Source organism: Monodelphis domestica, chromosome 5 (assembly GCF_027887165.1).
Source record: "Monodelphis domestica isolate mMonDom1 chromosome 5, mMonDom1.pri, whole genome shotgun sequence".
Lineage (NCBI taxonomy): Eukaryota > Metazoa > Chordata > Mammalia > Didelphimorphia > Didelphidae > Monodelphis > Monodelphis domestica.
The window spans coordinates 35,581,719-35,608,096 of NC_077231.1; the positions used below are offsets into that span (position 1 = coordinate 35,581,719).

Genomic DNA, 26,378 nt, shown 5'->3' on the forward strand with positions numbered 1-26,378 from the left:
AATTCTCTTGTGGCAGAAAGTGCTTTTCTTATCTTGGCCTAAGCAAGTTCCTGCTTTTTGTCTGACCTTAGCCATGGAAGGGGAGGAGTATATACCTGTTGTCAAAGTAAACATGATGGGTTGAGAGGATGAAAGGATGCTGAGTGAGCAGATTAGGGGCTAACAATTAGTTTTGGGTTTTTGGTGTCCTGCATCATGGAGGAAATCTCATTATCTGTTCAAGTACAACTCCTATATTGGAGAGGTTTAAAAGGTCAGAACCATAAAAAATGTCTAGTATTCCATCTTATTGATGACTTTACTGGAAAAAGCCAGTTTAAAAAATGAAAGAAAACAAAACAAAACAAAACAAAAAACCCCTCCATGTTTTGAGGTCTCCCAGAAGAACTGTCAAAAGGGGCCCATGATACAAAAAAATGTTAAGAATCTTGGACCAGTGTGATCAGAGTAAATCACTCAATTGGCCATGGACTTCATTTTTCTCATCTAGAAAATAATGAGGTTAAACTAGTCCAGGGGTCAGCAAACTATGTCATCTTGCCTTCTGCATGTTTTTCTATGTACTAAAATAAGTAGACTATAATTCACCAGACTAGAGATGAATGCTTTTTGCTCTTAATCTTTTTGGCTCTAAATCTATAATCCTATGAAGGCAATGCCCCAGCAAAACCAGGCTCCAGATATCTTGCCAAAAGTGGAGACTAAATGGAGGTGAATGACAATATCATTGCAAGGATGTTGCCTAAAGGGGAGAAGACATCAAAAGCAAACTTTCATCTAGAGATTAGTAAACAGTGAACTTTGCTTAAAGATTTTTGACCTTCATCAACTCTCTTTTTTTTTACTTCATCTTTTAGATCCAAAAGGCTTATAACCTGAAACTTCATTGTCCAATATCCTTGATCATCCACAAAAAGGAGCCAGAACATCCTTTGAAACCTGTCTGCTTTAAACATGTGGTCCGATGGCCACTACCAGAAAAGTGGGAAAAGGACAAAGCACCTGAAGTATTAAAATTTGAGTATGTGACAAAGATTGTTAGAACATTCTCTGGGGTGACATTATATGGGCACAGTGCTTCTCCTTTCTTTCCTTAATGTGATTTGGGCTACCAGAATGTTTGTACCAACTATTTGACTTCGATTACTTATAGGCATTCCCCCTTAAAAAAAATTTAGCTATTTCCTTGTTAAAAAAACAACAACAAACAACACTTTATTCTCCTCCAGGAAAGGTCAGACTTTAAAAAATTCAGAAGTATATATTATAAAAGCGATCTCCGTTTTTGCATAGATATATGGGTGGAGTAAAAAAGATTTACCTCTCCCTTATTTTAGCCCCATATAGAAAATGGACTCAGAAACTGAGCAGTTCCACAATGAGTGATAACTAAAGAAGACCCTATAAATGTAGCCCTGATGGTTTTCTCAGAAACCAGTGTTCCTTAGATTTCTCCAAAGAGGTCTAAGTGGGCACAGTTTCTCTTTTTCATATAGAGTCCTAAAGTGGGATAGGGAGAACCAAAGAGCAAAAGAGGATGAAAATATAGGGAGGGAGGATGATAAAAGAGCTAGTAGAGAGCCCTAGTGGACTGCTTTTCATGAAAAGAAGAGCAGAATGGATGTGGGCAAAGGATATTTGGATTGATTCTACAATCCAGAAGAGTTTATTTCTTCCTAATGCGCCTCCCTAATTTTTTAGGAAACAGCAGGACAGTATTGAGGCCATTTGGCGTGCTGATTTATCTATCTCCAGTTTCCCAATTGAAGAAAAGACACCTATAAAATTACTTTGGGACCAAGTCGGTGGATACCCAGATATTCCCAGGCTGCTGGAATTAGATGTTCATTCCACTCTCAACAAATCTCTTGAATCAATTCAATCAAGGTAAATACCTGACTAGAGGGTGGGAATCTGGGCAATTGATTTGTTGTTTGATTGCACTTAGATGGGTTCTTTCTAGCCTTTGTAACTTCATTGCCCCTTCCTTTTGTACTGTGGAGCCGCCAAGGGGAAGTGCTAGAGAGCTGAGTAGGGCTCCGATTGGTGGATGACTTTTCTCCCCCTAGTGAAGGGCTCTCATCCTTAAATTCTTCCTGTTGAAAGCTAGTTAGGATAGGTCTCTAGTATTTCTCCGTATTGACCTGTAGATGTCACCATTGAGCAATGTAAAATTTAAAAATCTTCCCTTCCCTGCCCATCTGTCACAGTCAAATTTCACTGAGGACCTTTTTTTAGGGAGTTTGTTACTGAAAGAAGCAGCAGGGATAGCATTGTATTGTTTTCACTGTGTCACCTGGCCTAGTGCCCTGGAGCCAAGGATAAGATACTCTGTGTCTGAGAGCACTCACAGTCCTCTGCCTTCATCAGACATCATGTGGAGTATTTTATTCATTTTTGAATGCCATCACGTATAAAAGGACATTAAAAAGTTGTAGCAAGCCCAGAGGAGGGCAGCCTAGGATGGGGAAAGAGCTGAATCTTGGTCACATGAGGATCAATGAATGGAACTGAGAATGCTTAGCCTAGAATGGGCAAGGGGGGGTGGGTTGGGGCATGGCAAGGAGTATTGCCTGTCTTCAAGTATTTGGAGGGCTATGAAGGCCTTCAACTTATTCTATGTGGCTCCAGAGGGCAGTACCAGCAGCAATGAGTAGAAAAGGTGCAAAGAGGCACATTTAAACTGGAAAAACTTATTAACCACTAGAGCTGGCCTGAAATTTTAATAAGCAGCCTCAAAAGCTGTAGAGCTCCCTATCCTTGGAGGTCTTCAGGTAGGGTTTAGTTGACTATTTGTCAGCCAAGATAAAGTGAAAATGCTTTCTGAATGTGGATTAGACTAAATGGCCAGTGGAAGTCTCTACCAAATCAAAGCCCATGATTCTTTGAAGGTCAAAATGAGACTCCAGTGCCTTATTGTTACAAAGAATTTGGGTAGGTCTGTTGTTTTTTCCTGTAAAATGAGGGAGTTGGAACAAATCATATCTAACATTCCTTCCAGCTACATGGCACAGTGCCTGGAACACCCAGCCTAGAATCAGGAATACTCATCCTCCCAAGTTCAAATCTAGTCTTAAACATTGACTAGCAGGCAAATAAATTAACTGTGTTTGCCTTAGTTTCCTCATCTGTAAAATAGGCTAGAGATGAAAATGGCTAAACCACTTCAGTATCTTTGCTAAGAAAAACCCCAAAAGGAATCACAAAGAATTGGACATGACTGAAATGACTGAAACAAAACAAAATCCAAATCTAAATTCTAGGATCTCAGATACCACAAGATGGCCCTTTCTCCTGGGGGTAGAATTTCTGTAAGCAAATAACTAGGTGGAGGAGCTGGCAAACCGCTTAGTGAATTCACACCCTACTTTATGCTAGGTGAGAAGTCAACAAGATACTTGGAGAGCTCCACCCTTTTTTCCTAAATCAAACAGCCAGAAACTTTTGAATTCTTTTGAGTTCATACACTCAGAAATGTGTGAATCCAAAGGTGACAACTGAGAAACATGTGAGGAGAGTTAACACCTTTAGAGGTGAGAAGTCAATCCCACAGACACTTCCCAGAGGCAGTGCAGGACAATTTGGAAACTGTGATTGACTCCTGTGAAAAGGGGCAGGGACAGGAAACCAACCATAAAAGCCACAAAACCCTTTGGCTGGCGCAGTCTGGTGAAGTTGAGTCTCATGAAGAGTGTCTCCTAGAGATAGTCTTCAAGGGAACTTCATTGAAGACTGCAGTGTGGATCATGACTTCAACTTAGACTCTGACTCCTAGACTACTTTACTGGGTGAGTGAAAAGGCTAACTCCCTTCCTAGTTTCCTAAGAAACTAGCTTCTATCTTGGAGGAAGCCATGTGATTACTCACTACCAACCCTCCTGGCTCAGGACTAGTATAGGTATTTTCTCTAACCTCTTTCACATTTCTCTACTTTATTGTTGCCCCTCTATTTTGGTAAGTAAACTTCTGACTTGAGATATAATAATTTTGGCGACCACATTACTTCATGTAATTTAAGTCCAACCATTAAATTTAACTTTTACAGGTGGCAGTAAAGATTTTAAATCTTCCACAGGTTAGAATATCGGGCTAAACCTTATAAGGTGATAAAGATAAGTGTAAAGTCTAAAGTAAGATTTTTTTTTTAAATTAGCATTGTAACCCTGAGAATTGGGGAAGCAAGGCTCAAGAACCATTTGTCTGAAAAAGATCTGAGGGGTGTTTGGTGGACTGTAAGTTCAGTGTAAGTCAACAAAGTGATACAAAAGCCAAAAAAGTTAATGCAACTTCAGATGACATTAAAAGAGATACACAGTCCAGAACAAGAGAAGAAGGTGATCCATCAAACTATCCACCCCTCTTCATCCCCATGTGATGAAGGTCAAGTAGGCAAGAAGAGAATTCTTGTTTTCACTTTTCTATTAACCAAATTTTATTAAAAGGAAGATATTAAATTTAAAAAAAAGGAAGATATTCATTGGGATTCCTAAAGACAAAGAAAATGTAAGAAGCAGAATCTCTGACCTAGATTCCAGACACAAAAATTCTCTTTAATATAAACCCTCACATAGAAATTAATATAGTATATGAAAAATATGTTATCACAGACAGATACCAAGATATATACACAATATGTGTGTGTAAATATATATATATACATATATATATATATATATATATATATATATATAAACTCTTACCTTCTGACTCAGAATCAATACTAAATATCAATTGTAAGGCAGAAGAGCAGAAAAGGCTAGGCATTTGGGGTTCATTGACTTGCCTGGGGTGCATAGCTAGGAAGGGTCTGAGCCCACATTTGAACCAAGGATCTCCTATCTCCACACCTGGCTCTCTGTCAAGGGGAGACATCTAGCTGCCTCCAAGCTATATATAAAAGTAAGTTTACAGACCCAAGGATTTTTAAATCTTTCATCTAGACCTTCATTTTGCAGATGAAGAAATAGAAGACAAGAAAGAATAAATATCTTGCCTAAGATCACCAAAAAAGCAAATGACAGAACCAACATTTAGGTGCTCTCACTCCAAACCCCGTGGTCCTTCTGCTACACCAATCTTCCCTAGTCATCCTTGACTATGTAATGGTTTAAAGGAAAGGACACAGGAGGGAGGGATAAGTCCATGAAACTTTACAGCTTTTCAGAAAGAAGGGAAAAGCTTTTTAAGGCCAAAGTATTTTAAGAAGATTGTTTGCCCATCTCTATACTGGGGAAAGTCTTGGGAAATCAGCTCTGATCATTGATTATTTCCCTACCTGTAAACAGAGCCTCTCCCAAGGATGCTAACGTGCCCCACACCCAAATGATTAGCCCTTGGGATAAGATAATTCAGCATCTGTGACCTCATGATGATTTAGAGACTATGAGTAATATGTGTTTTAACACATTCCACAAGGCTCTGATTTTTATTGGAGAGATTAGAGATTCCTCAGCAGACCTGACAAATCTCATTTTCAGAGTTCACAAAGAAACTCAATGTTTTCAGAAACAAAATTAAATAGCAACCAGAGAAAATGTCCCCTAGTTGTGAAGTAGCTATATGAAGAAGGCAATGCCTATGATTGACAGTCAGGATCCCTAAGAGATCTGCCCTGTGCTCTAAGTCTCTGCTCTCTCTCTGTGATTTTTACCAAGTCAGAATTACAGAATGTTTGAGCTGAAAGAGGCCTTGGAGATCATTGAGTCCAAACCCTTTCATCGTACAAATGAGGAAATTAGCCTCAAGTTTAGTCACCTAGTGGCATTAACCCATTTAGGAGGAGCTGAGAAGGCTATATTCTACCGAATAATTGTCATTTTCAAAGCTTTCCCCACATATATCTGTATGCAGCTCCAAAAAGGAGACCAACAAAAAATTGTCCCTTAAGGGACAAAATTTTGATTCCATTTAAACCCTTATCTTCCATCTTAGACTCAACAATACACCATGTATTGCAGGTGGAAGAGTGATAAGGGAGGCAGTGAGGATTAAGCGACTTGCTTATGGTCACAGAGCTAGGAAGGATCTGAATCCAGATTTGAACCGAGGATCTCCCAACCAAAATTGGACCAACTTGGTGCCCCCAAGAGCTTAGTTAGTCAGGGTATACTACTGAGAGAAGCATACCATATACAGCAATAATGTGCTAATGAATGTTTAACAACCATCTCTCCAAACTCCTGACATTAACATATTTTAAGTTTAATCTACATTATTAACATTTTCCCAATCATTTAATGAAGTTTATAAAACCCACAAAATAATAATTCTAGTTCTGATTTGTATTTCTGAGGTATAAATGCTTAACCTGAAATTTTAATAATTGGTCAGTTCAAGCTGCCTATATATCGTAGATGAATAGGACCATACAAAATTAAAAGGAGGATGCTAGTCAAACCACATCTTCAATATTTTATTCAGTTTTAGGAAAGATATTGATAAGCTGGAACATTTCCAGAACATAATCAGGATCTTTTGGGAACTTGAAAACAAATCAAAATAAGACCATTTAAAAGACCCAGGGATGGTTAGCCAAGAAAAAAAAAACAACTAAGTAATAATTTTTCAAATACTTGGAAGGCATGTGGGAAGTGGATTATACTTGTTCTTGGTTTCACCAAGGAAAACTAGGAATAATGTATAGAAGATTCAGGCAAATTTCAGCTATCATAAATAGATAAACAAATAAATAAATGTAAACATATATAAATATATATACATATATATATATATTAATTCTTCCTGTCTTACACTAGAACTAGATGTAAAAAGACAAGGGAGTAGCAGCTCTGTAGACTACAAGCTCTACTTAAGTCCCCAGGTGGCAATCTGAGCTTGAGCTGTTCCTGTACCTGGGTCTTCTTTAGTCCCTCTTGAATTCAAGAGATAAGACCTCATTTGAGTCCCTAAGGGTCCAAGATGGAATCTCCTGTCCATATCTCTTCATTGTGGGAAAAAAAACCAACTGGATTTCCCTGTGGCTCCAAGTATTTCTGTGATGCATCCAAATTAGTTCCCCTCCTATTAAGATCTTTACCTTTCTCCCAGATTTACTTAATTCAAAGAATTACACCTTCACATTATAGACTAGAATGCCTTTATTGAATGAAATAAAGTAATAAAAATCCAGCATTAAAATGAATGCTTGGCAGCCCATTGTATGTTAGAGCAAGCCTGGTGGATTTCCTGTCCTTCACATACAATCCTCCATTTCCTATTTCCTTCATTTTGTACTGGCTGTCCTCCATGCCTGCTTTGCTTTCTCATTTCTCATCTTGGAATAACTGACTTCCCTCAAGACACAGATCAAATGCCACCTTCTGCAGGAGGACTAGAGACCCTTTCCCTCTAAGGCTTTCTCCCATCTACTTTGTATGAATCTTATATGGTGCACCAAATTATCAGCACAACTCCTGATATAGTAAGTCTTTTATAAATGGTTGGTTGAAGTACTTTAGGACTATCACTGGGTTAGTTATAGGTTTTATATAACAAGGATAGACTGGAAAGGGGAAATACGAGTTGCAGGGAGTACAACAGGAGGCTATTGTAATAGCTGAGCAGACCAGTGATGAATTCCTAGATTATAGCAGAGGTGGTTTAAGGAGAGCTATAAGAGATGGGGAGGAAGTAGAATTTCACAAGACATAGCAACTGATTTTGGACTTTTCCCTTCCTTTTCCTATCTCCTTTAGATATCATGGTCTCATTCTCCTTTTCACTACCATAGAGTTAGACTTTTTTCCTCCCAAGAGGAATCTAAACTCATTGAAGCCATTTCTTTACAAACCATTTACTTCTCCCACTTGGGTTTCTATCTCAGGCTTTCTCCAAGATCCTAATGACTAAATCAAATGGCATTTCCTCATTTCCTATTCTTTTTTTACATCTCCATAGCATTTGCTTTCCAGAATATCATATTCCATGCCTTTTGGTCCTTCAGTGTAGATGCAGCCAGATCCTGTGTATCCTCACTATAGTTCCATGGTATCAGAATGACTTCTTCTTAGCAACTTGTAATATTTTTTCCTTGGTCTTCTAGTTCTTGAATCTGGCTATAACATTCCTGGGTGTTGTCAGTTGGGGATTAAGTACAGGAGGTGATCTGTGGATTCTTTCAATCTCTACTTTTCCCTCTTGTTCTAAAATGTTGGGGAAGTTTTCTTGGATAATTTCCTGTAGAATGATGTCCAGGATTTTTCTTTTGTCATGGTCTTCTGGTAGAACAATGATTCTTAAGTTCTCTCCTGGACTGATTTTCTAAATCTTCTGTTTTATGAATGAGATGTTTCATATTTTCCTCCATTTTTTCATTCTTTAGATTTTGTTTTATAGTTTCCTGCTGTCTTATGAAGTCACTGGCTTCTAATTGTTGTATTCTGGTTTTTAAAGACTGAATTTCATCCCTAGATTTTTGGTCATCCTTCTCCTTCTGATCTTTCATCCCCTTTGTCTCATTTTCAAGCTGATTAATTATGGCTTTCAAGACACTGTTTTCTTATTTTAGTTTAAGGGCCTCTATTTCCAGATGACTTATCTTTTCCCAGTTGTCTTCAGTCTCTCTTAATTGTGTTTTGAAATGTATTTTGAGTTCTTCCAAAGCCTGTACCCAATTTGCTGGAGTTTCTGTGTTTTTACTTGGTGTTCCTCGATCCTGCTCTGTTACATTTGCTCTTTGTTCATTGCCTGTATAGAAGCAATTGATTGTGATTTCTTTCTTCTTTTTCTGTTGTTTGCTCATATTTGTCCCTTCTTTTCCCCCTGTAGTTCCCTTCACTCTTGTTCCTCTCATTATGTGCTGGATTTGCAGGTTTAGGCTTTTCTGTCAGCCTTCACCCTTGGAGCTTAGTTAGAAAAGCTCTCAGAGCAGTCTGTGGGGGAGGGGTATTGGAGCTTGAGCTTCCCTGCCCTCTGAAGGCTTGATAAGATTAAGTCAGGGTGGAGCTGGTCTTGTAGAGCTGGTCCTGCAGAGCTGGATGTTCCCTGAGGCCAAAATCTTGGGAAGGAGGGCAATATGGAGTGTCTCTGCTCCAATTGGGATGCCTTCTCTGAGCTTCTCCTCCAGTTATCTCCCCACTGCCTGTGTTCAAAGCCCTGAGCCTGGCACAGCTTTGCCCACAAGGTACTCCCTCCAGACTAGCACCCTTGCCCACCCAGAGATTCCACCCACTGTTGGAGGCTCAGTACTGTAGGTGGGGGATGGGTCCTTGGATCTTCCTTCTTCCTTCCCCTTAAACCCAAGTGTTCTCAAATTCAGACTTTTGGGAGACATACCTTTTAAGTTGGGTCCAGCAGGAGGGTTCCTTAGCTTTGTCCTGTTATTAGATTTGGTTTTCAGTCCCCTAGGAGCATTTGGTTTTTAACGGGTGAAGAAGAGTTTTCAGAGGTCTGAAATTTCACTGCTTCTACATCACCATCTTGACTCTGCCCCATCTCCATAGAATTTTGCAGGATAGTTTAACCACCCTCATTGATATTCTCTTCTTCTTCCTTGATTCCAGGACACTAGAGTATCCTGACTTTATTTCTTCTTTAGTTCTCTTTCTGGCTTTCTGCCCTCCAAATCTGGGAAGTTTCCCAACATTCAGGCATTAGGTCTCCTAACTTACTTCTCCAAATAATCTGAGTGACCTCATTCACTTTCATGGATTCAGCTGTATATTCTGACTAGTGTGACCTTTTTCTGAGCATCCAGTGGTCTACTAGATATTTCTGGATATGCTGCAATACCTCAAACACAACATGTTTAAAATCAAACTCCAAATCTTTCCTTATCCACCTTCTGCTTCCCCTTCCCAAGATCATATCAATCAGTCATCACTAGGAGAGAAGAATAGAGCTCCCCTCTCCCAATCCTCTCATTTACCCAAGCGTATTCAAGTTAAAACAACAACAAAACTTCTCTCAGATGTGCCCAATTCCCATGGTCACTCTTAGGTTCTGTATTCTACTTTCTTTCTCTCCCAACATTTTTATAAGTCTAAAATCAAGCTAGGCTAAATTGTAAGAGCAGTCTTGAAAAGATAATGATACAATTGGACAGCATGCAGCTTGAGGGATTAGTGTGGAAACAGGGAAAGATAGTCACATCTGTTTTGTGGGCAAACACATGCCTTTTTTCCAGCCTACCTAGTAAAACCACACCCTTTCCCCAACCATTGCTTCTGCTTTCTCAGCTTTAGAAAATGTTTACTCTTATTTGACTCAAATTATTTTAGAAATAAGATATAGAAGTTTCTAAAAGTCATATCCCAAATCTCTTGAACCATCCCCATTTCATCCCACATCACCCATTTCCCTAGAGGTAAAGGAGTATTGAAAATAATGACTCCCTTACTAAGATGGAAAAAAATGGTTTCCAGATCTTTTTCATCAGTATTTTCTAAATTCCACACACTGAACTTTAGAGTATTCCTGGGGGCACTAAGATTTTAAGTGATTTGTCCCCCTCAGCTCCCTCTAAGGTCACCTTCCTTCTGATTTCTATGTATCTTGCATGTATTAATTTATGCACATGCTATTTCCCCTCCCCCCCTTCAAATTTAAGCTTCTGGAGTAGAGGGACCTGTTTGTGCTTTTTTTCTTTCATACTTAGTACTTAGAATGGTGTCTGGCAATCTTGTAAGGGTATAATAAATGCTTGTGGGTTGATTGATTGCCTAGATCTGTATCAAACACAGGACTTGAACCAGGTCTTTCCAGTTCCAATGCCAGTTCTTTATCTACTATGTCAGTAGACTCCAAAATAAGGGTCAGGGCTTCTTGGGGGCCATTGCCTGATCTCAGGGGGACTCTTAACTTGAACCCATGGTATGTGAGATAAAACAATAAGAGAGGGAAGATGTCACATTCCATGCATCCCATTCAATACAGCCATACCTACCTTTATTCCCCAAATAATCTTTCACTCTGCCTTCTCTTCCCTATATAAGCTCCCAGCCTTTCCCTTCACTCATTTTGAACCATAAGTCAACTTCTCAGGGAATTGATAGCCTTTCCACACCCACTTGCACACCTAGTTCTTGCTTCCTGTATCACCTTATGGCTGGGACTCAGTCTTTCTCACCCAAAATCAAAGAAGGGGAGTTGAGTCTCTCAGTTGCTAGTCATTGTCCCAGAGTGCAGAATCTGATAACCAAGAGGCAAGAAAGACTGAATTGGTCAGGATAAGTAGGTCTAAGTGGTGGGATGTGGAATGTGATAAACTGTAGATCTGTTTTACTACATTATCTTTCCATTCAAACCCTCCCCTCTTCCAAAATTCTCTATTTCTGTTGAGGGTGCCTCCATATTTTTGGCCACCCAGGTTCCAGACGTCAACCTTGACTAATCATTCTCACCTCACATATGCAAAATTTAAATAATTCTTGTCAATTCTAGCTGCACATCTCTCCCACCTGATGCCCTTTACTCCACTTGTAGATGTCACCCCAGTTCAGGTCATTACCATTGCAATAGCCTACAAATTCCCTACATACCTGCCATAGTGATTTCTCTAAAGCCTAGGCCTGAATCTCCTTATTCAGTAAACTCTAGGGACTTCCTAGTATCTTTAGGTTAGATTAAAATATTTCATCTTCAACACATCATTTTTTCATTTCTATTTGTGTATAAGTTATCTAATGCACATAATTATCAGGACAGATATAATTTGTAAAGCAGTAAATATATGTAGTTCCTTCTAACAACACTAGTCAAGTGCCTTGTTTGTTCATAACTACCCAATTTACTGCAATTGTCTGCTGGATTATGTCCTTTCCTCTATAAATGCCCCTCATTCCTTCACACACACACACACATCTATCCTATATGCCATTGCTGGAATAATCTTCCTAAAACATTGTTTTCATTGCATCATATTCCCTTGCTCATAACTTTCATTACTCGCAAAAGTCTAGCCTCCTCACACTAATAATCAAGACTTCCTATGCCACTCAATTTTTGAATGTTTAACTCCCTCTGCTCCACAACATAAACTGGCCACTCTGGGCTGGCCCATCTTCTCACCATCTCTTCTCTTTCCCATTTACCTTCTTCTCTGTGTCTTTGCCCATATTTTGCTCCACCTCCACTAAATACTTTCCCCTTTTCTGCCTATGCAAATCTTTTTTTTTTTTACTTTTTAAACATTATTTTATTTGGTTATTTTCAAACATTATTCATTGGAAACAATGATCATTATCTTTTCCTCCCCCTGCCCCCCACCCACCACTTCTCCCATAGCCGGCAGACCCATTTCCATGTTGTTGTTCATTTAGAGTCTTTCCTCAGTCATTTCCTCTCAGCCCCTGTAGTCAAGCAGTTGCTTTTCATCGGTGTTTTTACTCCCACAGTTTATCCTCTACTTGTGAATAGTATTTTTTAGATCCCTGTAGATTGTTCAGGGACATTGCATTGTCCCTAGTGTGGGAGTCCATTACCTTTGAATGTACCACAGTGTATCAGTCTCTGTGTACAATGTTTTCCTGGTTCTGCTCCTTTCGCTCTGCATCACTTCCTGGAGGTCGTTCCAGCCTCCGTGGAATTCCTCCACTTTATTATTCCATCACCAACATATACCACAATTTGTTCAGCCATTCCCCAATTGAAGGGCATCCCCTCATTTTCCAATTTTTGGCCACCACAAAGAGCGCAGCTATGAATATTCTTGTACAAGTCTTTTTCCTTATTATCTCTTTGGGGTACAAACCCAGCAGTGCTATGGCTGGATCAAAGGGCAGACACTCTTCTATCGCCCTTTGGGCATAGTTCCAAATTGCCCTCCAGAATGGTTGGATCAGTTCACAACTCCACCAGCAATGAATTAATGTCCCTACTTTGCCGCATCCCCTCCAGCATTCATTACTTTCCATAGTTGTCATGTTAGCCAATCAGCTAGGTGTGAGGTGATACCTCAGAGTTGTTTTGATTTGCATCTCTCTGATTATAAGAGATGTAGAACACTTTTTCATGTGCTTATTAATAGTTTTGATTTCTTTGGCTGAGAACTGCCTGTTCATGTCCCTTGCTCATTTATCAATTGGAGAATGGCTTGATTTTTTGTACAATTTATTTAGCTCTTTATAAATTTGAGTAATTAAACCTTTGTCAGAGGTTTTTTTGAAGATTGCTTCCCAATTTGTTGCTTTCCTTCTGATTTTAGTTATATTGGTTTTGTTTGTACAAAAGCTTTTTAATTTGATGTAGTCAAAATTATTTATTTTACATTTTGTGACTCTTTCTAATGTCTTGCTTGGTTTTAAAGTCTTTCCCTTCCCAAAGGTCTGACATGTATACTATTCTGTGTTTACCTAATTTACTTATAGTTTCCCTCTTTATGTTCATGTCAGTCACCTATTTTGAATTTATCTTGGTGTAGGGTGTGAGGTGTTGGATCTAATCCTAATCTCTCCCACACTGTCTTCCAGTTTTCCCAGCAGTTTTTATCAAATAGTGGATTTTTGACCCAAAAGCTGGGATCTTTGGGTTTACCATATAGTGTCTTGCTGAGGTCACTTGCCCCAAGTCTATTCCACTGATCCTCCTTTCTGTCTCTTAGCCAGTACCAAATTGTTTTGATGACTACTGCTTTGTAATATAGTTTGAGATTTGGGACTGCAAGGCCCCCTTCCTTTGTATTTTTTTTTCATTATTTCCATGGATATCCTTGATCCTTTGTAATTCCAAATGAACTTTGTTATGGTTTTTTCTAAATCAGTAAAAAAATTTTTTGGAAGTTCTATGGGTATGGCACTAAATAGGTAGATAAGTTTGGGTAGGATGGTCATTTTTACTATATTGGCTCATCCTACCCATGAGCAGTTAATGTTTTTCCAATTGTTCAAATCTAGTTTTAGTTGTGTGGAGAGTGTTTTGTAGTTGTGTTCATATAGTTCCTGTGTTTGTCTCAGGAGATAGATTCCTAGGTATTTTATTTTGTCTAAGGTAATTTTGAATGGGATTTCTCTTTCTAGTTTTTGCTGCTGAACTATGTTGGAGATGTATAGAAATGCTGATGACTTATGCGGGTTTATTTTGTATCCTGCTACTTTGCTAAAGTTGTTGGTTATTTCAATTAGCTTTTTGGTTGAATCTCTAGGATTCTTTAAGTAGACCATCATGTCATCTGCAAAAAGCAATAGCTTAGTCTCCTCCTTGCCTATTTTGATGCCTCCAATTTCTTTTTCTTCTCTAATTGCTACTGCTAGTGTTTCTAGTACAATGTCAAATAGTAGAGGTGATAATGGGCATCCTTGTTTCACTCCTGATCTTATTGGGAATGCATTTAGTTTATCCCCATTGCAGATGATATTGGCTGATGGTTTTAGATATATACTGTTTATTATTTTTAGGAAAGGCCCCTCTATTCCTATGCTTTCTAGTGTTTTTAGTAGGAATGGATGTTGTATTTTATCAAAGGCTTTTTCTGCATCTATTGAGATAATCATGTGGTTCTTGTTGGTTTGCTTGTTGATGTGGTCAATTATGTGGATGGTTTTCCTAATATTGAACCAGCCCTGCATCCCTGGTATAAATCCTACTTGATCATGGTGGATGATCCTTCTGATCACTTGCTGGAGTCTTTTTGCTAGTATCCTATTTAAGATTTTTGCATCTATATTCATTAGGGAGATTGGTCTATCCTAATGTCTCTTCTGAAATCCAGTCCTGCATTTCTTTCCTTCCTTCCTGTCTTTCTTCCTTACTTTTTTCTTTCTCCCTTTCTCCCTCCCTCCTTACCCTTCTGACTTGGTTTCAGTTCTAAGACAGAAAAGTAGCAAAGGATAGACAATTAATAATTGCCCAGGGTCATATAGATAGGCAGTGTCTGAGGCCAGATTTGAACCCAAGTCCCTCATGTCCTTCTGACTCCAGTGGCACTCTATCCACTGTGCTACCTAGATGCCCTGAATCCTACATTTTCAATACCTATTAGACATTTCAAATTTGCAATCAACTCAGTTGTATATCAAATTCATCATGTCCAAAACCAAACTCATGCTCTTACTCCCCAAATCCAGTCCTCTCCTTTAGTCTTTATTTCTTCTGAGGGCACCAATATCCTTCCAGTTACCAAAGTGACAACCTTGGTGTTATCCTTGACTCACTCTAGCATGTCACATTTATCCCCTTTTCTCTACTCACAACGCCACCATCATCACAACTTACCATAATTTAGGCTCTCATTACTTCTGACCAGAAGTATTTCAATAGTCTCCTGAAGGGCCTCCCTTGCCTCATCTTAACCTATTTCCCATGCATCCTTCTCGTAGTTATCAATACCATTTCCCTAAAGCACAGGTCTGACCACATTATTCCCTTAATGTATAATCTCTAGCAACTTCCTCTTGACTCAAGGATGAAATGTTATCCCACCCTTCTTTCTTGCCTATTTTCAGCACCCTTTACAACATGTTTAATTTGTAGTACATGTATATAATTTATAAATAAGTAAATCTACATATGTTGTGCCCCCAAATTTTGTACTGATCAATGTGCATAATTGAAAAAGTTTGGAGACCATTAGTTTAGAGGAATACTAGAGAATGCCAACTAGATTCATTAAAAAGCAAATCCATAAATAGGGAGTGCCTTTCTAAGTGAACAAGAAAGAAAAGAAACTGTAGCCAGCAGCAGTTTCAAAAGGAATCATTAAAAAGTTAATTTAAAAAAAGAGAGAGAGAGAGAGATTCAATGCTGCATTTTTGGACATCTTCCTAAAGCATTTACTTTTGACTTGAAATTCTGGAAAACAACCCAAGTTAAAAGAAGGAAACTTGTCAATAGTTCTAGAATCTAATAGTCATTGGGGGACATATTTCTCTTTTCCTCCTGAAGATCTAGTCCTCACTTACAATTCTGTGATGAAGGAGATCCTGTAAGGTTTTCAGAGAAGAACCAAATAAAGCCAAAGAATTTATGAGCAAGAATGAATTGGATATTTTGTTCCCTCTTTTTTTCCTCTTCTAATATTTCAAATTGTATAACTGCAAAATTAGGGGTAAAATAGGACAACTTGAAGGAATTAAAATCTGGAGAGAGGAAGACAAAAAAAGTAAAGAGGGAAGAATTTTAAAGGTTAGAAACTAGAGAGAAGAATGAAAGAACAGGGAAAGGATGACAGGCATATAAGGAAGGGCTTTGGGGGCAAATTACTTTTAAAAGCATAGAAATATTATCATTGCTCCATATTATAATTGTTGTAAGAGTTGAATAAAGTCTGATCAGGATAGAAGTTTGAAAAAGGGCAGAAAACAAGGAGATCTCTATGGCTTAATTCAGCCTCCAGTGAAGGACTGGTCAGGTAAGTTTACCTGCCAAAAAGAAAAACAACCTAAGAATAGTCTATGAGGTTCTGATGTTGTAAGTAATAATGGGACAGTGGATGCAGGAAGGTGGTAGATAGCTAGATACTTAGTTATTTGACAATTTTATAAATTTGTTTTATAAAGATATATAAATATATAAGATTTTCTAATTGTTTCAAAACTCTACTTAGAGTTAGTTCTATTCTATAAGGACTTGTTTCTACTAAGCTTATGTTTTGGGAAAGGAGAGGTACAACTAAAGAAATATCAAATAATCCTTGGCTTTGCATTTAGGCAACTAGGTGTCACAATGGACTGAGTGCTAGACTTGGAGTCAGGAAAATCTGAGTACAAATTCAGCCTCATATACTTACTAGCTATGTAGTTTCCTCATCTGCAAAATAGGAGTAATAATAGCACCTACTTCCCACAGTTGTTGTGGAGATCAAGTGAGATAATAATTGTAAAGAGCTTTGTAAACCTGATAGCTGTTATTGTTAATATTAACATTGAGGGGAAAAAAAGATTTGCCCACAAAACGCAGAAAAGGATACAAAAAAGGATATAGTCAGGTGATTGTTGAAGTCCTAGGCTGTGTGGTACAAGTGATAAAATACTATAGAAATTCAGAGAAAGAAGCGATCAATACGGACTAAACTAGTTGGAGAAGTTCCATGATGAAGTAGAATATGATTTGGATTGAGCAGAATTTGCAAAGTTAAAGGCGAAGGTAAGTGATGATATATACTGGGTAGGAGAGAACAGTATGGGCCAAAAGAAACTGTAAATGGGGCCAGACACTTGAAAACAAAAAGAAACCCATGTCAAGTGAGAGACTGAAGATACTAGAGAATCAGGGTCCCTCAGGACTAGGAAGGAAGAAAAGGATGGCCCACAGGGAGACTATTGAGCTAATCATAATAGCTCAATAAGCTATATATCAATCAATAAGCAGCTCCTCCCAGAAATTTTTGTCTAGGTTTTAAAATTATTACACACCAATAACATATATATCATATACAAATATATGTATGCCTGCATGTATATTTATATACACATATAGACACAGTTAGAAAATATTTAAAGTAGTGTCGGGGCTAAAGAATAAACTTAAAGGAGATCATTAAAGGCAAAATACACAGCCTCAAATATAAGAATGGAAATGGAGACGTGCAATTACCAGGTGTGCCACATTAATGATAGAAGCTGAACTTCTTAGACACCTTTTTTTTCTTTTTTAAACTCTTACCTTCTATCTTAGAATCAATACTGAGTATTGGTTCAAAGGCAGAAGAGTGGTAAGGACTAGGCAATGAGGGTTAAGTGTCTGAGGTCAGATTTGAACCCAGTACTTCCCCTGGCTTTCCACTCAGCCACCTTGCTGCACCATAAATGCCTTTTTGAAGACCCATAGTGAAGTAACATCCTCCTCTCCAGTGCTACCCACCTTGAGCCATTATCTGACCAACTGATTGAGCCAAATTGATCCTCAGAAAGCTTAAAGCTGGCATTGAGTGTCAAGGATAACTTTGGTGAGGAAATTTACTTCTTCCTCTGAGACTAGAGGGGAGGACGACAGGTGGTATGGTCTCTCATACTGGATTAACTTCAATTTAAAAAAGTTTATTAAGCATCTATAGTATATAACTCTCCTGTCCTAATTTGTGATCCAGCAAAAAATCTCATAAGTTTGAGGCATGCATTGAGGTCATCATTCACTCAAAAAAACATAGTTCTACCACAACCCCCCATCCCATGAGTGTGTTTCTTTCATTAAACAAACCAGAAGATACATTAATTTAAAACAATAGAGCAACACAGCAAAAATAAGGGACAATAAAGAGTCCTCCATCACACAGGTGCACACTCAAAGTTTGCCACACCACCAGCTGAGAAGGGACACACACAGAGACCATATGAACAAGGAACATGCCTGCCGAGGACCCAAGGTTGCCCACTCCTACCTCTCGCATACATTGATATTACAGGCTATCTTGTTCTCTGCTGGACATATCAGTAGTCTTCTCCGCATCTATCTTGAGATGCTGCTGCTATTTGCTGGTCTTCAACCACAATAAGTCTTCTTCCCCAAAGCAGGAATGACCTGCCAGCTTATAGTCTCATCAGCTCTCTCTCTCTCTCTCTCTCTCTCTCTCTCTCTCTCTCTCTCTCTCTCTCTCTCTCTCTCTCTCTCTCTCTCTCTCTCTCTCTCTCTCTGTCTCTCTCTCTCTCTCTCTCTCTCTCTCTCTCTCTTTTTCTCTCTTTCTCTCTCGTCTTTTATGATAATAGACTCTAGTCAGGTATCTAGAAAAACCTTTATGCATTTTGTGTTGTCTTTTTCTCCTTCCACACCCCCCTGCCTTGCCATTGGAGCTCTTTCCATTTAAGCTGAATACAGAATTTTAGAATTTAGAATAATAAAGTTCCTTTCTATTTCCATGATGCTAATTATGATCCATGCAAATCACAGAGACTGAGTGGAACAGCTGGAAAAAGGTTGGTAGCCTTTATCTTAACTTTGGTTTTTTCCCTGCATTTCTGCCAACAACAAAATCATTGTCTTCTTAATACAGGTACTACATGTAAGATACAATGCCCTTAGACATTGGAGATAGATGAAATTAGACATAGTCTCAAGGAACTTATAATACAATAGGGGATAAGACATCTACACAAATCATTACATTATAAATTAGAATGTAGCAAGTGTGAATCTTAAAAATTCTCAGACCCTACTTCAGAACACTTGGTTAAGACCATTCCCCATTTAAACGATGAAGGGACTTAGATCAGGAATGTGAGAACTCTACTTCACCCATACTTAAGTATACTTTAGGGGAAGATAAAGTTGTAAACTCCTTGCTGAACAATGAAAAGTACTTAACCCATACTTATAGTGAGGCAAAAGCCCTTAAGCCATGCCTATTTTTAGATCTAATACAAAAGGGTGCTAAGTACCTATAAAGGTGAGACAACTTGTAAACTTGCAAGGAGTAAAGAGATGAGAACTTACTCAGAGGTTTTAGTCTACTCAGGTGTGAATTACTCAAAAGTTTAGTCTACTCAGGTGTGAATTCAGAATGGTCTGTTCTTTGGAAAACGTCTACTGTGATTGGTAGATGTAAGAACTTAGGGGAGGTGACATAGGAGAAAATTTGCTTTAAAAAGGAGCTCAGAAAGGGCTCCGGGGATCATTCAGCTTGGAAAAGCTGAATTGGAGAAGGCAGCTGGCCGAACTTGTTTGAGCTAGCTGAAGCTGAACTGGTGTCTCTCTGAACACTAAAATCTTGCTTTGGACAGATCTTGTGGTGAGTTGATAAAAGACTGACTGATTTTTCTCTTAGGGCTTTCAGCTTAGGCTGGCCTAGGCTGGTCTAGCCCTTTTCTCATTATTTCCTTTTTCTCTCTCTCTCCCTTTCTTTAATTCCTCATTTGTATTAATTAAAATCTCTATAAAACCCAGCTGACTTGGGTACATTTCATATTTGGGAATTTTTCCCTGGTGACCACTATATTTTTTATTTGAAACTATATTTCTGTGGTCACAATTTAAGCCAACCACTCTTTTATCTGTCACAGTTTATACCAACCACTACTTTAATTGTTACACAAGTGCAAAGGAAAGCTCTAAAGTACTGTGGGGGGGGAAATCGAAAAGGTAGAGATCACTTCCATTTGAGGGAAAGGTGAAAGCCTCATAAAAAAGATGGCACCTGAGCTGAGCCTTGAAAGAATGGAAGGGTTTCAGCATGAAGATGGTCATGAAATCCATTCCAGTAATGTGGGGAGAGTGTGGGCAAGGCAGAATAAGAATAAGAGAGCATGGAGAACAAAGGCAAGAAAGATAACTTGAAATCTTTAATGTTAGGAGTTAAAACTTCACTTGGTAGGCAGTAAATACTCACTAATAATTCTTGAGCAGGTGAATGATTATGTGAAATGTGATTACAGTGATATATCAATACACATTTAGCTAGCAATGTGAAAGATGGATTGGAACAGAGTGACTAGGGATAGAAGAACCAATTATAACAATGAAATAGTTTAAGAGAGAGAGAATTAAGCCCTAAACTAGGATGGCAGAACTAGAAAGGGAAGGAAGAGATTCAAGACAGACTGTAGAAACTGAATCAACAGAACTTATGGACTGATTGGATGGAAGGTATGCTAAGAGAAAATATTCAAAGTCCACTTTGTATTTTGAGTCTGGGTAAAGTGGGATGGTGGTGGCTTTGGTTCAAAGTAAATTCCTTCTTTTGGCACATTTTAGAGACGTGTGAGGTGAATTGGAAATGGAAGACTGTTGCTCAGGAAAGAGACTGAAGCTGGAAATGTATCCATTTAAGAGTTACTTAAAAAAAGATGATAACTAAAGAAATAAATGTGGCTGAGATTAGTGAGTGAGAGTGTATATATAGAAAGGGGAAAAAAATCTAAAGACAAGACCTTAAGACTCCCAAATGTAGGATGTGGAAGGATGAGGAGCAGACAGAGGAAAAAAGAGAAGGCATGATCAGTGAGGCAGGAAGAGAACAAAGACAAAGCATCATGAAAATTAAGAGAGAAAAGAGTATAAAGGGTTGGGGATGGGGAATGAAAACTGGAAGGTATTTTCAAAAATGAGTGGAATGTATTCAGTTCAAATTTGGCCTCAAACACTTCCTAGCTATGTGCTACTGGGCAAGTCACTTAATCTGCATTGCCTAGCCCTCATCACTCTTCTGCCTTAGAACCAATACACAGTATTAATTCTAAAATGGAAGGTAAGGGTTTTTATAAAAACAATAGTATCAATAAAGTTTAATTTAAAAAGCAGCAACCCTTTGGTCAAACCTCAATTTGTACTCATGGGTCATTGGAAGAGGGTAGCTCCAGGCTCAAGATATTCTGTGGGTTTCCACTCCAAAAATTGTAGCTTATAAGCTATTTTTCATGTGTTTATTTTTAATAGTTAGCCTAGGGGCACAATTACTTTAGTTAAAAGCATGAACTGAAATTTCCATTAGCAAGGAGGGGACATGGCACTATGTGAGAACCTTAAAGTTTAGTGTCCCATACCATAATTCTAACCTGGCAGGGTACATGCATAACTATTATAATATTTCTTTATCTTTCTTATTTTTAGATTTCGGAATAGACCCAAGTAAACAAAGAAATTAACTCAGGTATATATACATATTAATTCTGTTTCTTCTAAGTAAAATGTCCATTCTTTTCTACATGTGTTATTTTTGGTACCTGCATAGTTATTATATTATTTCTTTATTTTCTCGTTCTTAGGCTTCAGAATATGCCCAAGAACATCAAGAAATGAAATCAAGCTTATGCAAGTAAATTCAGTTTGATCTGAGTAAAATGCCTAGTCTTCTTTTCTACAATATGTATTAATTTTCTTAATAGCCTTTTGCTTTGAGACAGAAATTACCTAGGCATCTTCATGTTGAAGAACTTCGTTCCAAATTTCCCTACCTGAGTGATGTTTCATGCCAGAAATGTTTCTTTGGCTTCAGATTTTTGGATGAGAGACATTTCCTTCAGAAGCACAAAGTTCCCAAAAGCAAGTCACTTCCCCTCTCTAGACTTCAATTTCCTCATCTATAAAATGATGGGATTTGACCAGATGATCTTTAAAAGCCCCTCATGGTTCTAAATTCTCTGGGTTCCATGATTCCTTCATGTAAAGAGTTTGAGCCACGAGAGTGACATCATAGCTCGTCTCTCCTTGCCAAGGCCATGTGTGTCTTATCTAACCCATTGTCATTAGGAAAGTTATATTTTTTTATTCTCCAGTAATATTTTGTTGTATTTCCTCCCAATTACATGGAGAGATGGTTTTTAAATTTTTCTTTCTGACGTTTTGCAATTCAAATTCTCTCCCTCCCTTCCCCCTTCCCCGAGATGGTAAGCAATCTGATATAGGCTATACATGGTGCTATCATGCAATATAGATCTCCATATTCATCATGTTGTGGAAAAAAAAAAGACATATATCGCACATATAAGAAAATACTCCCGAAGGAAATGAAGTGAAAAGTGGTGTACTTCAATCTACATTCAGACTCTACCAGTTTCTTCTATGGCTGTGGATGGCATTTTTCACCATGAGTCCCTGGGAGGGTTGTCTTAGATCCTTGCATTACTGATAAAAGTTAAACCATTTGATCCTCATACAAAATTGCAGTCACTGTGTATGCTGTTCTTCTGACTCTGCTCACTTCACTTTGCATCAATTCATGTAAGTCTTCCTGGTATTTTCTGAAATCGTCAACAGTAGTAGGAAGTGGGTGTTTCTTGGTCTCACTGTTTCCCCTTTGGCATGGAGTACCAACAATAAATAAATCAATAATCAGTAAGTATTGATGAAGTCCCTGCTTCAGGCCAGGCAAATCATTAGAGATCACATTTTCTCCTATAAATAATATTCTGTCTGGTAATTAAATTCCCAGATCAGCCCACAAACACAAGTTCATTCATTCCTTAACTTACCTGAAATGGTACTAACACTCTGGCTCGTAGCTAATTTATCAATATTTTTAAAAAGTTCTTGTAGCTCCTCTCCCTCCAAAGATCTGGAAGGTTCAGCCATAGCAGTGGGAGTTGTGCCAAACTCAAGGGGGAAGGGGGAAGGGTTCGAGGAGACCAGCCACACAGCTGTCTAATTGCACTAATCCTGTTCGATGAAGAGTTAGCTGAGAGTAGTTCAGAGCTTTCTTCCAGCAACCAAACCTCAACCTTCCTAAGTGGCGCTGCATTTGTATTTGGTCATCAGTCCCAATGGAAGTAAAACCTGGGGACTTATCTTGTACTGCTTTGCCTGCTCAAAGGAGGACTCAAGTTAATCATTCATTGTCTCTCACAGGTCTAGAGTGAACCTACAACTAGGATGATTTCTAGGGTTTAGAAGAATAGCAATCTTATATTTTTCCATTTTTTAATTGTCATGCAAAACACACTACCATATTGGTCATTGTTATAAGAGCAAATTCCTACAGAACCAAAAGCCCCAAATAAAACCATAAATACACTGATGGGAAAGAGGACTCCAACAGTTCTTTCTCTGGAGGAGGTATTAGAATTAATTAAACCATAGGCTAATGAGGACCATTTGGAGTCATTGGGATCTTAGCAGCTAAGGACAGGGTAAAGAAGAGTGGGTAAGGTTTCTTTAAGGCCAGAAAGAATCTTGGGAAGGCTGCCTGTTGGAATTCTGGGTAGCCTGAGTCAGTTGGGTTTCCAACTGCCAATGGTTTCCTGGAGGTTTTTGGCCTGGTTTTTCTCTTCCCTGGAACACTAAAGAAACCCAGTGGCAGGAGAAGAACAGTTTAGAGTATCTGGAATAAATTTGTGGAGGAAATTAACAGAAAAGAGAAAGAGAGAGGCTGTTTTTCCTCTGTATGGCTGCTGAGAGGTACAAGCCATTCTGAGGTCTGGTCAGTTCTTAAAACGCTGAGCTGGACCTAGAAGGGCTGACAGTGGGCAGAGAGTGAGAGGACTGCCAACTGATTCAAAGCTGAAGGAGATTTACAGACAGTATATATATAATTAGAGGATTAGTAGTAATAATTAGCATAAGGTTATTTAGTATAGTTTCAGGGTTTTTTTTGTGATAGATAAGGAGTTTTAAGGAGGCTCAAGGGAAACTCTGAGAGAGAACCAAGCAGACTGGGATAAATTTAGACCCCTTTTAGATTAGGAAATCCTAATCCTCAAAACCTTTGTTTACCTTTCCTTAATCTTAACAGTTATTAAATAGAAGGGTGTTTGTTTTTTTTTTTTACATCTGTCTCTAGCCTTTATCCTTGCGCAGGCCAAAATCAGATACTGTATCCCAATTTCCCCCCTTAACATTCTTAACTGTTCCTATTGTAACATTCCAGCCATTAAAATTCTTGGCTATCCCCACTTGTTACATTTTCTGAAGAGTATATTTCGAACAGTGCGTAGCAGTCCCTTTCCTAAATCTTTCAGGATTGTCCCAGATCAGAGAATGGCAATCTTGAGTTGCTTCGTTGATTTTTACATATTTTATTCTGTGGCTACTTAATTGTGATAATTTACTTATTCCATGCTAAGAGCAAATAATGTCTTACTCAGTTTTCTAGCATGTATGTTTGCTTCTGTGGGAAATTAGCATGATGTCAAGATCATGTGACTTTCATGTGAATTACAGCCTATTTATTCACAAGGGAGTTAGCTCATGGATTTGGGCTAGAAACTAAGTTCTGAGTAATGAGGGGCACCACCCTAGAGATCTGGAGGGGATAGATATAAGGCCACTGATTCTCTGGTAACAGGAAAGATCATAGCATGTCAGCTCCATTGTGACTTGTGCCAAACATAAAGGAAAATGGAGGATTCCCCAGCAAGTAACTATTAATGTTGCCTGGTGATTAAATCTTGAACTTGGTTGCTTGAAACTCAGAATGCATCTTCTCCTAGGAAGAATCTTATGAATTGAGGCTAAGTTCCCAGATCTGCCCCAGAAACCCATAAATACACTATATGCCATCATAATTCTGCCTACCAAGTTGGAAAACAAAAAGTAGTCTTTGTGTAGGATAGCAGCAGAGATGTCCCAAAATTCATAGAAGACAAAAATCTAGGAAAGAATCCAACAGTAAAACCCATTGCCAATGATTTCTACACATACATGAATAAAATCAAGTTAACCAAAAAGTTGAACTCTAGATCTTAACTTGAGGTGGTAAATATGATCTCATAAATAATCTGAAATTCAGTAGAATTAGGCCCATGATTGGAATTTGACTCTGGAGTGGTATACCATATTTAAAAGCAACTAAGTAATAACAAGGAGAAGGAAGGCTGTTAAATACACTGATTTTTAAGAACATACACTCATGGTAAGAAGAGACTACCACATCTTGGGAATTTTGTTAGGAAAAGAAAGGAAAATTGGTTATAGTATGACATGCTCCCTAAAGTTGGGAGGGTAGATTTAAAGGAATTGCAGAAAAAAAGATAGTAGAAAATTATGAACTATATATAGAAGTCATCCCAAAAGGGAGAGAAATTTTTCAAGAAGGAAATTCTAAAAGCATAAATGGAAACAATTCTGGAAAAGGACAAAAGGGGCATCTCTAAAAAAATTAATTTGAATCCAAGGAGAATTCATCAACCAACCATTGCTCTCTGTATGAAGTGTGGTTTATACTACTGGGTCTGTATACCAAATAGAGGTATAGGGGAAAGGACTTGTACAAAAATATTGTAGCTTTTTTTTTTTTTTTTTGCAATGGCAAATTGGAAATTGAGGGGAATGTCTATCAACTGGGGAATGGCTGAACAAATTGTGGTGTATGTTGGTTATGGGAAACTATTGTGCTATAAGAAATGATGAGCAGGATGATTTTGGAAAAAGCTGGAAAGACCTATATGAACTGATGCAGAGCAAAATATGCAGAACTGGGAGAGAACATCAGTCATAGTAACAGTAATATTGTATGATGATCAATGATACTCCAAGACAATTCTAAAGGACTTATGACAAAAAATGCTATCCACCTCCACTGTGAATTTTCACTTTTCTTTTATTTATGGTTGAGTTTGGGGGTCTTGATTTTATATCAGTATTCTCTATACAACAATGACCAATATGGAAATTTGTTTTGCATGATAATACATATATGACCCAGAACAAATTGCTTACCATCTCTGGGGCAGGAGAGGGAAGGGACAGAGGGAGAAAATTGGATCTTATAATTTTTGAAAATATATGTTGAAAATTATTACATGTAATTGGGAAAATAATATCTTTGAATATTTTTAAAAGTGTGGTTTACAAACCCTGCATCGAGCATTTTCTATGTTTGATGTGTGTGTATGTGTATATATATGTGTGAAAAAGAGAGAGGGGGAAGCTGGGTGGCTCAGTGGATTGAGAACCAGGCTTAAAGATGAGAGGTCATAGGTTCAAATTTGGCCTCAGACACTTCCCAGCTGTGTGACCCTGGGCAAGTCACTTGACCCCCATTGCCTAGCCTTTCTGCTCTTCTGCCTTAAAATGAACACATTTGTTATTTGATTCTAAGATGGAAGATAGGGGTTTAAGAGAGAAGATAAGGGTTTGAGAGA

The 26,378-nt window shown here is 38.3% G+C and overlaps 1 protein-coding gene across 1 annotated transcript in view; it reads left to right on the plus strand.

The window, feature by feature from the left end:
* The window catches only part of LOC103096772 (mucin-12-like), a 238,391-nt gene that overhangs the window by 139,447 nt on the left and 72,566 nt on the right, over positions 1 to 26,378 (plus strand). Inside the window, exons 6-9 of the mRNA XM_056800624.1 lie at positions 858 to 1,021; positions 1,702 to 1,887; positions 21,412 to 21,451; positions 21,567 to 21,616. Of these exons, the coding sequence (XP_056656602.1) occupies positions 858 to 1,021; positions 1,702 to 1,887; positions 21,412 to 21,433 (372 nt within the window). The 3' untranslated portion in view covers positions 21,434 to 21,451; positions 21,567 to 21,616. The remainder of the gene's footprint in view (positions 1 to 857; positions 1,022 to 1,701; positions 1,888 to 21,411; positions 21,452 to 21,566; positions 21,617 to 26,378) is intronic.